Source organism: Psammomys obesus, unplaced genomic scaffold (genome assembly GCF_907164565.1).
Source record: "Psammomys obesus unplaced genomic scaffold, mPsaObe1.curated_primary_1811, whole genome shotgun sequence".
Taxonomy (NCBI): domain Eukaryota; kingdom Metazoa; phylum Chordata; class Mammalia; order Rodentia; family Muridae; genus Psammomys; species Psammomys obesus.
Window position 1 is genome coordinate 9341278 of NW_026590809.1, and position 13385 is coordinate 9354662.

The 13385-nt window shown below is 40.6% G+C and overlaps 1 protein-coding gene across 1 annotated transcript in view; it reads left to right on the forward strand.

Annotated features, from left to right (window-relative positions):
* The window catches only part of Snx27 (sorting nexin 27), a 70969-nt gene that overhangs the window by 46036 nt on the left and 11548 nt on the right, over positions 1 to 13385 (forward strand). Inside the window, exons 6-8 of the mRNA XM_055609046.1 lie at positions 2382 to 2460; positions 3432 to 3595; positions 11362 to 11451. Coding sequence (XP_055465021.1) covers positions 2382 to 2460; positions 3432 to 3595; positions 11362 to 11451 — 333 coding nt within the window. The remainder of the gene's footprint in view (positions 1 to 2381; positions 2461 to 3431; positions 3596 to 11361; positions 11452 to 13385) is intronic.

The following is a 13385-nucleotide window of genomic DNA, read 5'->3' on the forward strand; positions in this document are numbered from 1 at the left end:
CCCTCTATTTTCTATAAATGGAAATTTGCTTTAGAGGCTTGATTATATTCAAGTTCTGTTTTTTAATACAAGATACAAATACTTATAACTAGGCTGTAACATAATGTATTTTAATATAAGACACAAATACTTTGTAACTAGGCTGTAACATATTAAGGCATGTTGCTTTTCAGTGGGCACTACAGTCTCTAGTTGTCCATTTTAGTGATACATATTCGTCTGTAGTGTGGTGGTGATTACTGGTCTCTTCACTGCACAGTCTGTCTACCAGTAATTGTTGTCTTAATCAACAATAAAAGTTACAAAGTGCTGGTTTCAGTTCTCTCTCACTCTTTCAGTATAGCTAGAGTTCTTCTCTAAGTAACTTTTCCTAGGAAGGTTTGTAGAGGAGAAAGGATAAATATTTAATGATTTCCTATGTTCATAATTGATGCCTTAGTTCAGTGTTGTCGGTGTAATAATTGTTAATATTCTATTTTTAGTTACAGGTAAATTACTAATTAAATGTGACTTAGTCAGATGCTTTGTTCTCTACTTTTTTCAATGTTTCTTTAGATGACCTAGGACATTTTGTTGTTTAATTTTTTTTAATATGTATCTGTGTCTGTGAATATGTATATAAATCTGTGCAGTTATCTGGAATGGCCATAAGAGGGCATTGGATCCCCTGGAACTGAAGTTTCAGTGTGGGTGATGGGAACAAAACTCATGTCCTCTATAAGAACAGCAAGTGTTCTTATCTCCTGGACCATCTCTCCAGCCTGGACCTAAGGTGTTTTGTTTTAAACTCTCTTTACCCCATCACATTACTGAATCTTAGAGCTAGAAGCCATTTTGTAACTCCTGACAGTACTCCTCTTCTGATCCAGTGTAGTATAGAATGGTAGTTTAAGATGCTCGTAGTTTCCAGTTCCTGTACAGTGTCAGATGAGCTGAAGCTGGACATATGAGCAGATACGGGAGGAACGGATACAGCCATACTTGGTTCAGTCTTCCAACAGGTTTTAGCTATTTAGTGCATTCTTTGCTTATGTTGGGAGTACTCTTAAACTGGTATTGTTACTACTGTTTCTGCTTTGTGATCTTTTGTTGTTGTTGTAACATGTATGTAAAATCAATTTTGACTTATTTGCACATGAAATACTTACTTTCCAGAGAAGACTGATTGGTTCTTGTTTAGTATGTTGCTTGTCAACATAGTTACTTTTATGAAGATATTGGTGATTATAATTCTTAGGAAAGAGAGATATCCAGTGTCTCCAGTTTAGAACATAGATCATCTGAAAAATAAAAATAATTTGTGAATTCTGAATAGAATTAACCATGTTTTAAGCTCAACAACCAAGCACAGAAAGCACAAGTATAGGTGCTAGGAGGCTGAGGCAGGAGGCCCGCTGGAGTCCAGAAGTTCAAGGCCAGTGTAGTCAAAATAGTGAGATCCTATCTCTAAACAAACAAGAAGCAGAGATAGCTTAGCAGCCAGAATGTTGGCTGCTCTTCCAGAGGACCTGGGTTTGATGCTCAGCACCCATATGGCTGTCCATAACTGCATTCCTTGGGGATTTGCACCTTCTGCTTTTTATATGTCACACAGACAGACACACATTCAGGCAACACATAAAATAATTAAATAATGAAAGGTTGAGCTCTCATGTGTTAACAGCCTGTAGTAAATGTAAGCTGAATCTGTGAAACTAGGTCCCAGAGAATTTGTTTTCAGGTACAGTAAGCTGACTTAGTGCGTAAAAGCCTAACAAGCCTAACCCTGATTTTAGCCCTTAGGACTCATGTGATTGAAGGAGTTGATTTTTTCAAGTTGATCTCTCATCTCCACAGAAGCTCAGCCCTCCCCACCCACATACACAGTCAGAGACATGCGCACACACACACACACACAAACAATAAATGATAAAATATTTTAAAAATTGTTTTCATTTTATGAACTGTCTTGTCAAGTATATTTTTTTAAGTGATATAAAAGACCTTTGTGGGGCTGGAGGATAACTCAGTTCTAATTGAGCCATTGTTTTTTTCCTGGTCTCTGTGAGTATCCAAATATATATGGCATCATTCACACAGATGCACATATACACATTAGTAAAAATAAAATTAAAAATACTTTATGGAATTAATTCATATTTGAAAAGGGAAATTTGACACTAAGCCTGTTTTGGAAGGGAGGTGTGCACAGAGGATGGCTGTATTTGGGTTCATGCATCTGTGTGCGCATGTGCACCTGAAGGTTAGCTGTGGGCCATGATAGTTTTTATGAAATCAGGAGGCAGAGTGTCTCCCTTTTCCCTTTCTCATGCATATACCTGCCCCATAGCATTGTCTGAACTTACTTTTCCTGAAACAGTTCTATTCTGTTTAAACTCCAGGCTATTGCATCAAAGGTTGGCATGGACAGTACAACAGTGAATTACTTTGCCTTATTTGAAGTGATCAATCATTCCTTTGGTAAGTGCTAGTGTCTATTACTATATTTTGTTTGGGGGTGTATTATTCTAATACCATTGGACAAAAATTGCTTTGCCAAAGAAAGACTTAATGATGAGAGGAGCTTCCACTTACTAATTCTGCCTTTAGCAAGCCAGCTTGGCAGATCTTATAAAGCATTTCTGCTCATTTTATTTTTGGTCAGTACAGAAACTTTGATTCCTTGGGAGCAGCCATCCTATTATTTTTTTCATCCCAACCCTTAGTGCCCTAATATACATATATAAATTGTGTTATAAAGAATTGGTAAGATGCCAGGATGCTTGGATTCTGATCTTCTCCTTTCTAAGCTTTCTGTTAGTGAGAAGTATTAAGTTTGTCTTTTGCAGCATTGTAAAGCCAAGTAAGTCTCAAGAAAGGTTAGGAAAGCCAGGGTAGGAATTAAAAGGACTAAGCTGTGTGTGGTGGCACACTGTAGTCCTAGCCCACAGTGGAGCTAGGCTGTTCAAAAGCTACCCTGTAGACACCTGAACTGTGACAAATGCCCTAGGATTTAGGGAGTAGATGAAAAGTACCGTTCAGTTCTGCATAAATAAATGCAGTACATTGAGAGTGCCCGTGGGAGAGACTCCAAATGTCCCCTAGCTGGGGAAGAGGAGAGGCTGCTCTGAAGACATTTGGTGCACCTAGCATGTCCAGTTAGATGCTTGTAACTTAGCAGGTCATAGATCAGACATTTTAACTGAATTTGGAGTTGACACTCTGTGCAATCATGTTAGCTAAAGGACCTGTCATTCAATATTTTAGTCATTTGCTTTACTGGCCAGAGTCGTAGTTAGAAATGGTGGACTTGGCTGGACCTGCAGTTGCTTTGTGCTCCTGAGGTAATGCTAATTAACAGGCTACTGGTGTTGACCTGCCTTGTACACTTCCTACTAGGGAAACTCTTGTGTGTCTCTCCACTTCAGCTTTCTTTGTTTTGTCTTCTTCAGTACGTAAGCTGGCACCTAACGAATTTCCTCATAAACTCTACGTCCAGAATTATACGTCAGCTGTGCCAGGCACCTGTCTGACTATTCGAAAGTGGCTTTTCACAACAGAAGAAGAGGTCCTCTTAAATGACAATGACCTTGCTGTTACATACTTCTTTCATCAGGTGAGTGACTAAGTCTCTCCTAAAGCCTGGGTCTGAGTAACACTGACAGCGTGATGTGTTCCCTTTCCTAAGACAGAAATGCCATAGTTTTAAAAAGTTGAATTTTTTTTCTGATCAACAAAATGAGCCTATGACTATGTACACGATCAGAATTTTTATAGCAATATTATATATACTATATATATGTGGGAAAAGCAAAATGTTTGTATTTTTACTTCATTCTCATAATATAGTCAACACAAAGACTTCTGTGATGTCAAAGGGTATAGGGATTTCTCCCACCAGTATGTGTATGATTCTTCAGTGGACATCACCCCACATATCATTAAATGTAATGCAGTCCTGACACTATCTACCCCACAATACCAAAGCCCAAGATAAAGGGCTAAATTCCTCAAATTGTCCACATTTTAGACCTAGTTACAAGTCCTCTGAAACTGTTAAACAGCTGGCTTGCAAGTCAAAGTTCTCTGAACTTATACACCGCTGGTTTCAATAATTTGCTTAAAGTGCTCCCAAAGCTCAGGAAACTTAATGTTTACCTGATATGTGTAAAGGACATGAATAAATAAGAAATACAGTAATGTATAGTGAGTGCAAAAAGCACAGGGGCTTCCATCTTGGGAAAGTTGGGACGCATACTACACTCCTGGCAGGTAGATGGATTCTCATGTTTACTGTCCTATAAACTGGCTATGTTAAGTACTCCAGCATCTTAACTTTTGGCCTTTGGGGTGTGTGTGTGTGTGTGTGTGTGTTAGTGTTAACATGGGCATGAATTACAAGCAACCATATTAAAATGTGATTGGACGTACAAGTTTTGGCTTACTGGTGTTAGACTGAATGGTGATACCCAGCCTGACCTCTCTGTACAGCATTCCTTTTTCATAGTCGTGGCCCCAAGACCCCTTGGTGAGTGGGGATCTTGTCACGAGGGGGTTTTGTCTCCTGTGGGTGTGTCCGTGTGAGGGGAGGTGGTGTGAATGAGTGTGTGCAGTCATCTGTGGCGGCGTCCTTAGGGTCACTCCCTTTGTTTTTAAGGCAGCTGTGTCACCAGGCTGGGGAACATCATTTAGGATAGGGTGACTGGCCAGCAAGCCCTAGGGGGCCTGCTATCATGCCTCCTCGGCACTGGGCTTACAGGTGTGTGCCCCCACCGGGCTCTTTCTTTTTTTAATGTTTGTGGGTGGTCTGTCTGCATGTATGTATGTATGTGTATCATATCCATGCCTGGTACTGAAGGGAACAGAAAGAGGATATCAGATTCTCTGGATGTTATAGATGGTTATAAGTTGCCATGCCAGTGCTGGAAGCCAAATCTGGCTCCTCCATAAGAGCAGCAAGTACTCTTAGACAATGAGCCATCTCTTCAGCCCTGTATGAAGCTATTTATATGGGTGCTGGGGATTGAACCACATATAGATCCTGTGCTCACACAGCAAGCACTTTACCAAATGAGCTTTCTCCCTTGCCCTTTCAGAGGGTTCCCTTGTAACCAACTCCAAGATAGGAAGGATATTCAAGGGACTGGGGAAATGGCTCAGTTGGTAAGAGCCCTGGCTCTCCAGTCATAAAGACCTGGGTTTTAAGCCCTGGCACTCACATTAAGAAGGTGAACATGCATGTGAACTAGAGACTGAGGCAACATGCACAGGACCTGCAGGGGTCTGCACTGGGTCCTCTGTGTATATAGTATGGCTTCCAGTTTGGTGTTTTATGGCTTCCTAAATGTGCAAACAGTTGGGTCTCTGATTCTTGTACCTTCTCTTGGGTTCTTTTCCTTCTGTTTGTTTTTATCTAATTTCTATGTATTAGGTTTTGTTTTTCTTATCTCTTTCATTATTATCCCTTAGAACCCTGTTTGTTTTCTAGTGAGAGATAGAAAAGGAGTGGATCCAGATGGGAGCGGAGGTGGAGAGGAAGGGAGGAGTAGAGGGAGGAAAACTGTAATTAGGATATATTATGTGAAGGAAAAAAATGTTTTTAGTAAAAGGAAAAAACTGAGCATGGCTGGACGTAGTGTCATACAACTTTCATTCTAGCACTCTGGAGGCAGAGGCAGGCATGTGAGTAATAGGCCAGCCAGCTCTACATAGTGAGTTCCAGGCCAGTCAAAGGTACATAGTGAAATTTTGTCTCAGGAAAACCAGCCAAGCAAACAAGTTGACTATGACCACAAATACCTATAATTCCAGCACTATGAAGGGGAGACGGGCAGATCCTCAGAGCTCACTGGCCAGCTGAAAGAATGAACTTCAGATTCAGTGAGAAACTGTCTCAAAGCATTAGAGTGGAGAGTGATAGAGGAGATTGACCTGCCCTTGCTAGCCTCTGTGTGTACATTCCTAAGTACTTACATACACAAGCATGTATACATACACATAAGCACACAACCTTCTAAAGACAATTAGAGCTCTAAGTATTTAGTTCATTAGTTTTCATTTTCAGAAGGGATCTTATGTGGAGCTTTTGACCTAGTGAGTCTGAACTAGTGGCCCTGTATTCTCTGCATATCTTCTGCTCTCATGCTCTCCTGTATGGATCTCCCATTTTTAGGTCTTAGATAGATGACCTCCCCTTCCTTTCCCCTTTAGTCCTTTACTTTGGTAGAATATGTTCGCAGAGTGAGAAGGGATATCACTTTTAAAATCTTGACTCTCTGAAGATGCCTTCACATTTGGTTGATATTAGGGTTTGAAATAGAATTCTAAGTTGAAAATTATTTTTCTTCCAAATTTTTAAAGAATTATCTGTTGGGGAGACTCTAGAGGGCCTCTCTACCCCAGCTAGTTCCCAAATAATCAAGACAGAGACCTTATAGGTTTTATGATAAATTATAAAGCAGTAGAGCTGGGCAGATATCAACCCTCTAAGTTATTTTGCTATTTCATAGCTACATACCCCAATTTACTTGCCATAATTGTTCCTGCCTGGGCTGCTTCTGTCCCATCAGGCCAGCCCTCGTGGCCACATATTCATGGTCCATACTGCCCCATGGTGACTTCCTTCCTCTCTGGCTTCCTCTCCTGCTTCTCTCATGGTCCCCCTGAGACCCCTAAGCCCAGAAACCTAAGCTCTATCTACTTCTCTTCTGCTCAGCTATATGCTGTCTAGCCTTTTTACTGAACAATCAGAGATTACTGTGGAACAAAGTTTATATAACATCATGAGGATTTACTCATCTGAACCAACCACCATCAATTATCTCTGATTTTTAGGAGTTCCTTAGAGAGTTCAAAGCAACAGATTTTGATTTCTTGGTGGGTCACATAATATCCAGCTGAGATGGGTGTCTCAGGTTTCATAATAACTTGGTATCCTATTGTCAAACATCAGGTTTCCACTGGGACCCAATAGCAGGCCAAGACCCAACTTGAAGTGAGAAATAATTGTCTGCTGATGATGGTAGAGTCTTGCTCCAAAATCCCAAAGGTCTCCTCAGTGATTCACCTATTGGGACCTGCCAGAGTTTCCAAACAGCACCCCTATCAGCCATTGACACCTCAAGTACCTTCTGGTCTGCTGGATCATATGGCCCAAGTGGTAGAGCAGCCTTCATAGCAGTCTGGACATGTTTAAGAGCCTTCTCCTGTTCCAGACCCCACTCAAAGCTAGCAGCTTTCTGAGTCACTTAGTATATGGGCTGGAGTAACAAGCAGGTGAAGAATTTGCTGTCTCCAGAATCTATATAGGTCCAGGAAGGTGGCTGCTCCTTCTCCACTTTACAAGATTTATTTCATTTTTGTGTGTATGAATGTATGTTTGTATATCATATACATGCCTGGTACCTACTGAGGTCAGAAGGGGCATTGGATCCCCTGTGGCTAGAAGTGGGTCCTCTGCAAGAAAACAAGTGCTCTTAACTGCACAATTTTTTCAGCCCCAGTGTTGTGCTTCTTTTTTGGTGGTAGGAGGGTCCAGGTGTGGTAATTTACCCTTCACCAGAAAGGATATCTCCACATGCCCCACACCACTGAACTAGAAATTGTACTGAGGTTGACGGTCCTTGAAGTTTGGTTGGTTTCCCACCTTCTGATGCACATGTGCATCACCAACAAGTCCAAAGGGGTCACCTCCTGCTCACGTGGTCCTAGCCACATGATGTTACCAGTATAATGGGCCTTTGTGATAGTTTGTGGAAGAGACAGAGGATCAAGATCTCAGCAAACTGAGTTATGACACAGGACTGGATAGTTAAAGTATCCTTAAGGTAAAACTATAAAGGTCTACTGCTGGGAAAGCAGATGACTTCTGGTGGTCCTTGTGGACAGGTACTGAGAAAAAGATATTTGCTGTAGCAGTAGCTGCATACCGTGTACTAAGAGGTGTGTTGATCTCACTATTTGATTAAGTTTGCAATGGTCAACTGTCATTCTCCATCATCCACCTGCCTTCTGAATAGGCCAAATAGAGTTGAAATGAGATGTGGTGGGAACCATCCCCCCTACATCTCTCAAATCCTTGATGGTTGCACTAATTTCTGTAATTCCTCCTGGGATGCAATATTGGTTTTTTTGGTTCATTCCTTACCCTGGCAGGCAACTCCAGAGGCTTCCATTTGGCCTTTCCAACCATAATAGGCCTCACTCCACAGGTCAGGGGACCAATGTGGGAATTCTGCTAACTTTTAAGTTTTTCTACCTCAAGTATGCATTCTGAGACTGGAGGACTAACCACAGGCTGAGTTCTGCGACCTACTGGACCCACTGTGAGTTGGGCTTAAGCTAGAACTCTGTTAATCACCTGACCTCTATAAGCCCCTACTTTAACTGGAGAGCCAAGGTGCTTCTTGGGGTCTTAAAGAAGAATCAGTGTCAATTCAGGACCAGTATCCAATTGATTATTTCCTTCCCTCTGCTCCAGAATATAGTTACCCTTGTAAAAGGCCATAGATAGCTCTGGGGAAGAACTGGAGAAAGGCTAACAGTAAATCTTTTAGATACTTTACCAAGGTTCCTCAGGGGAACTTGGCTGTCCTTTCATTCAAGGGGTTCTGGGTCTGCAAACTGGCTCACATCTGATAACTGGGTCACAGGCCAAGATTTTTTCTTACCACCATTTAATGTATCCTTTCTTACATTTGAGAATTTTTCTGCCTGTACAGATCAAACAGAAATGAGGTAGGCTTCTTAACTATTTCACGCCTGGAAACACCATGACTGATTAGTCAGTACCAAAGGTCTATTTAAGACATACCACAAAATTACTTTGCCAGCAGGCTTAGTGGCACATGCCTTTAATCCCAGCACCTGTGGAAGCAAAGGCAAACAGATCTCTGTGAGTTTGAGGTCAGTCTGGTCTACAAAGGGAGTATAGGACAGCCAGGGCTCTGATACATAGAGAAATTCTTTGCTTGTGTTGACATTGTGCGTTAGTCCATTATGGTAACTATGCTCAACTTGCCTTTGGTGATTCAGGGCTGCCATCTGGCCTCTGCTGCTCCATGGCCCAGTTAAACCCATCACATTTTATTCATCCAACTGAGCAGTAGCATTTCCAACCCTAAGGTCTGCCACAAGGAGAAGGGTGACAACAAAGCCTTCCAAATGTACTGATAACCCTTTCACCATGTTGTGTCATGCAGGGCTAGTGAAGGCCATGTCTTCTGGGCCTTCCCTTGTGAAGGATTACATATACAGCATACCTATTCTAGGACTATAATTTTCCTGAGCCCTAAAATCCCTCATTAACATTGAGTCAAGGGGTATTGGGGATCTTCAGCTCCTTTCCATTAGCCCATCTTTTGGCAAATGCTTCAGCCAACCAGTCAGACTTTTGATACCTTTTAACTATGTGAGCATCCATATTAAACCTAGAGTCTCCACGCAGAGGGTCCAAAACTGACTGTCCGTAATAGAGGGCTTTGCTCTGTATTTATTGAGCTGCACAGAAGACATGGCATGGGAAAGGAATAAGGGGGGATACTTTATAGAAATCTTTTTTAAAATATTTATTTATTTTGTATATGTGGGTGCTGTAGCTGCATGTACACCTGCATGCCAGAAGGGGCATCAGATCCCAGTATAGATGGTTGTGAGCCACCCTGTGATTGCTGGGAATTGAACTCAAGACATCTGGAAGAGCAGACAGTGCTCTTAACCACTGAGCCATCTCTCCAGCCCTTAAATTTTTAACAGAGTTTTACAGGGCATGGAACTTTACTGGCTCCAACTGATTGCAAAGCACTTAAAAACAAACGTACTGCAAATAGATGTTATCAAACTATTCATATGCTCTGTCCAATATTTATGGTTTATATTTATTTTATAAGGTTGCATTCAACCATGACTGATTAGTCAGTACCAAAGGTCTATTTATTGCATTCAACCTTATAAAATAATTTGCTTTCAGCAAATGATTACCACATGCATGCACACAGATGCATGCACGCACACACTCTTCAAGTGCAGGGGCTTGGAAGAGTATATAACTTAAGTTACTGCTGTGCATTAGCTGAGCTCGTAAGTGGGAAATTCAAGGCATAGTAAGATTTGGTTGTTGAATTTATTCTCTTAAAGATGGGTTAAAGCCAAGCAGGCTGAGTACACAAATAGGATAGCAGGCTAAGTTTGGTTGTTTTTGTTTGTTTGTTTGTTTTGTTTGTTTTGTTTTTTGAGACAGGATTTTTCTGTATAGCCCTGGCTGTCCTGGAACTCACTCTTTAGACCAGGCTGGCCTCAAACTCACTCTGTAGGTCCACCTGACTTTGCTTCCCAAGTGCTGGGATTAAAGGTGTACACCACCTGGCTGCAGGTTAAGTCTTAAGTGAGCTTAAGTTGCATTATTAACTTGGCTGTGATGTCCAGCAAAAGTTTTGTCTCTTTGAATGCAAAAGGTATTTTCATAAAATCTTATCACAACAAAAAATTGTTAAGTTCTGTCAGTTTTGTTGTCATCGGTATGGATGGCTGTCTGCCAAACTGAGATGGTTTAGGTGATCTTGAAGGAGATAGAACTAGCACTGATCCAGTCCTTGATGTCAATCTTGAACTCATTCTCTTTTCTAAGTGTGTGGTGACACACACACTTGTATTCCCAGAACTCAAGTCCAAGTCAGGAGAATCCTAAGTTAAAGACCAGTCTAGTCTGCATGGTGAACTACAGACAGGCCTGGGTGAGAAACTGTCTATAAAAAAAAAATAGTAATAAAACTATGGGAAATAATTTGTACTTTACTGTTACAACATCTGAGATCATATTCCATTCCTTCCTCTATTTGATCCATATATATATATATGATCCATATATATATATGCATATATATATATGCATATGCAGAAAGAGAGAGAATGAAAATACTTCATTTTCAATGCTGCAGTTCATCGCCTTAAGTCAGAATAGCATCCATTTAAACACAGCAGATCTATTTCCTAAATGTATTTAGGCCACACCTATTCCTGTTCCCTGTCTTCAGCTGAGAGTCTTTCTCACTCGCCTGCCCAGGAGGTCTGTGTTAGGCTTCTCTGGTAACTATGATTACAGCTGCTCCTGTTCTAACTGCACAAGGCACACTTTTCACCATACACTTTGTTGTATCGTTGTTACCGTTAAGCGATAACGTGTACTCTCTCTCCTTGCTCTCTTGATTGTTTTCATGTGTATAAATTTACTCTTGACAAGAGATTGCTCATATGCCACCATCCTAGTATATACACCTGTGTGGTGAAAGTTCACTGTGACGATGATGATTATGGTCCGGGTGAATATAAGCTTTCCTGAAACTGCATCTGGATAAATTTTCTTTGTCTGTCTTTGCTTTATGATAGGCTGTTGATGATGTAAAGAAAGGTTACATTAAAGCAGAGGAGAAGTCTTACCAGTTACAGAAGCTATATGAACAAAGGAAAATGGTCATGGTAAGTTTGTTTACTTCCTAAACCTCTTGTAGTTGATTTTGAAAGGTGCCACAGCCAGGCTTGGTTAATTAAGAGGTGGAACATCTGGACTTTGATGCAAAGTTCCATTGGGTTTCCCCATTATTCCATCAAAAACGCAGATTATGATACATAGCTATATACTTTTGTTAGTATTGGCCAGGCAGTGGTTTGTTTTGTTTGTTTGTTTTTGTTTTTGTTTTTATTTGAAGATGTGATAAAACAAAGCTGGGAATTGTGATCTTCTGTAACCCTAGTACTCTGGAGGTGGGAACAGGAAGAAACGGTGCCCTTAGCTGTATAACGAGTGTAAGGCCAGCCTGGGTTAATGAGTCCCGCTTCAAAACGACAACAAAGTACTGCATAAAACATAATATGGGCTGGAGAGTTGGCTCAGAGGTTAAGAACACTTGTTGATCTCGCAGAAGATATGAGGTTGATTGCCAAAACACACATGGCTGCTCTCAGCTGTCTGTAACTCCAGCTCTAGGGAGTCTGATGCGGCTTCTGACTTCTATGGGCACCAGGCACACACATGGTATACATGCATAAATGCAGGCAAAACACTCATGCACATACATACATACATAAATCTAAAAAAAAAAAACAAAAAAAAACCTTAAAAAACATAATTATTCTGTAAGGATCTAGTATTTAGACTTGGTTTTTGGTTTTTTCTTTTTTAATTTTTAGTACTTATTTATCCTAGAACAAGTTTCAGCCAGGTTAGCCTGCAGCTTGGTATATAGCCCAGACTAGCCTTATAGTCTCTGTCGACCAGGCTGGCTGGCCCTGAACTTCACTTGAACTTCCTATATCAGCCTCCCAAATGGTGAGGTAACAAGAATAAGCCACCACATTCAGTTAGGTCTTTAACATTAAAATTCGGTTGTGAGTTAGCAACATCAATCCTTTTATAACTTACTTTTCTCCAGTTGTTTAGACAGTTGTGCTCAGTAGGGCTTTTTTATGTATGATTTCCTAGAGTTGTGTTTGATTTAGCTACTACTGGCTTCATGTGGCTATTTAAAGCTAAATTTAAAATTATTTGAAATTCATTACTTTGGTTATACTGGCCACATTTTAAGTGCTAAATAGCCACATGTGGCCAGTGGCTGCTGTGTTGGACAGCGCAGGCTTAGAACATTTTCAGCATTGCTGGCTGTTCTGTTGGACAGGGCTGCCTAGCATGTTCTTTAAATGTTTTAAAATTAGTTTTTAATTTGTATCTACCATAAGTACAGTGGTGGGCACTGTAAAAAATAAAACTAGTCAAAAAAAAAAAAAAAAGAAAAGAAAAAAGTAAAGAATACTTACAAAAGCCAGGCATGGTGGAGCACACTTGTAATCCCAGCACCAGGGAAGCAGAGGCAGGTGGATCTCTGTGAGTTTGAGGCCAGCCTGATCTACAGAGTAAGTCCAGCACAGTCAAGGCTACACAGACAAACCCTGTCTCAAAAAAACAAAAAACAAAGAAACACACAAAAAGCAACAACCAACCAAACAAACAAAAAAACCCCACACACATAAAAAACCCAAACAAACAAAAAAGAATACTTACAAACAATTCAGTCATAGAATTTACAGAATTCCCCCTTGACAGATCACACATATAGCTAAAATTTTTTTCAATGCTGTGTGAATCACACAGGATAATGAGTGCATTGGTAATCATTGAAACACTACTTGAATTATTCTTTACCTTGTGTACTTATTATCCATTTTAAATTAATTTAATTGGGCCAGGTATGGTGGTATACACCTATAATCTCATCCCTCAGGAAGTCAAGGCAAGAGGGTCCATTTTAAGACCAGGCTTGGTTATCTAACAAGTTTGAGATCAGGCTGTATAATATAGTGAGACCATGTCTCAATATTAGTCATCACCCACCTCCATATACATACACAGAAAACCA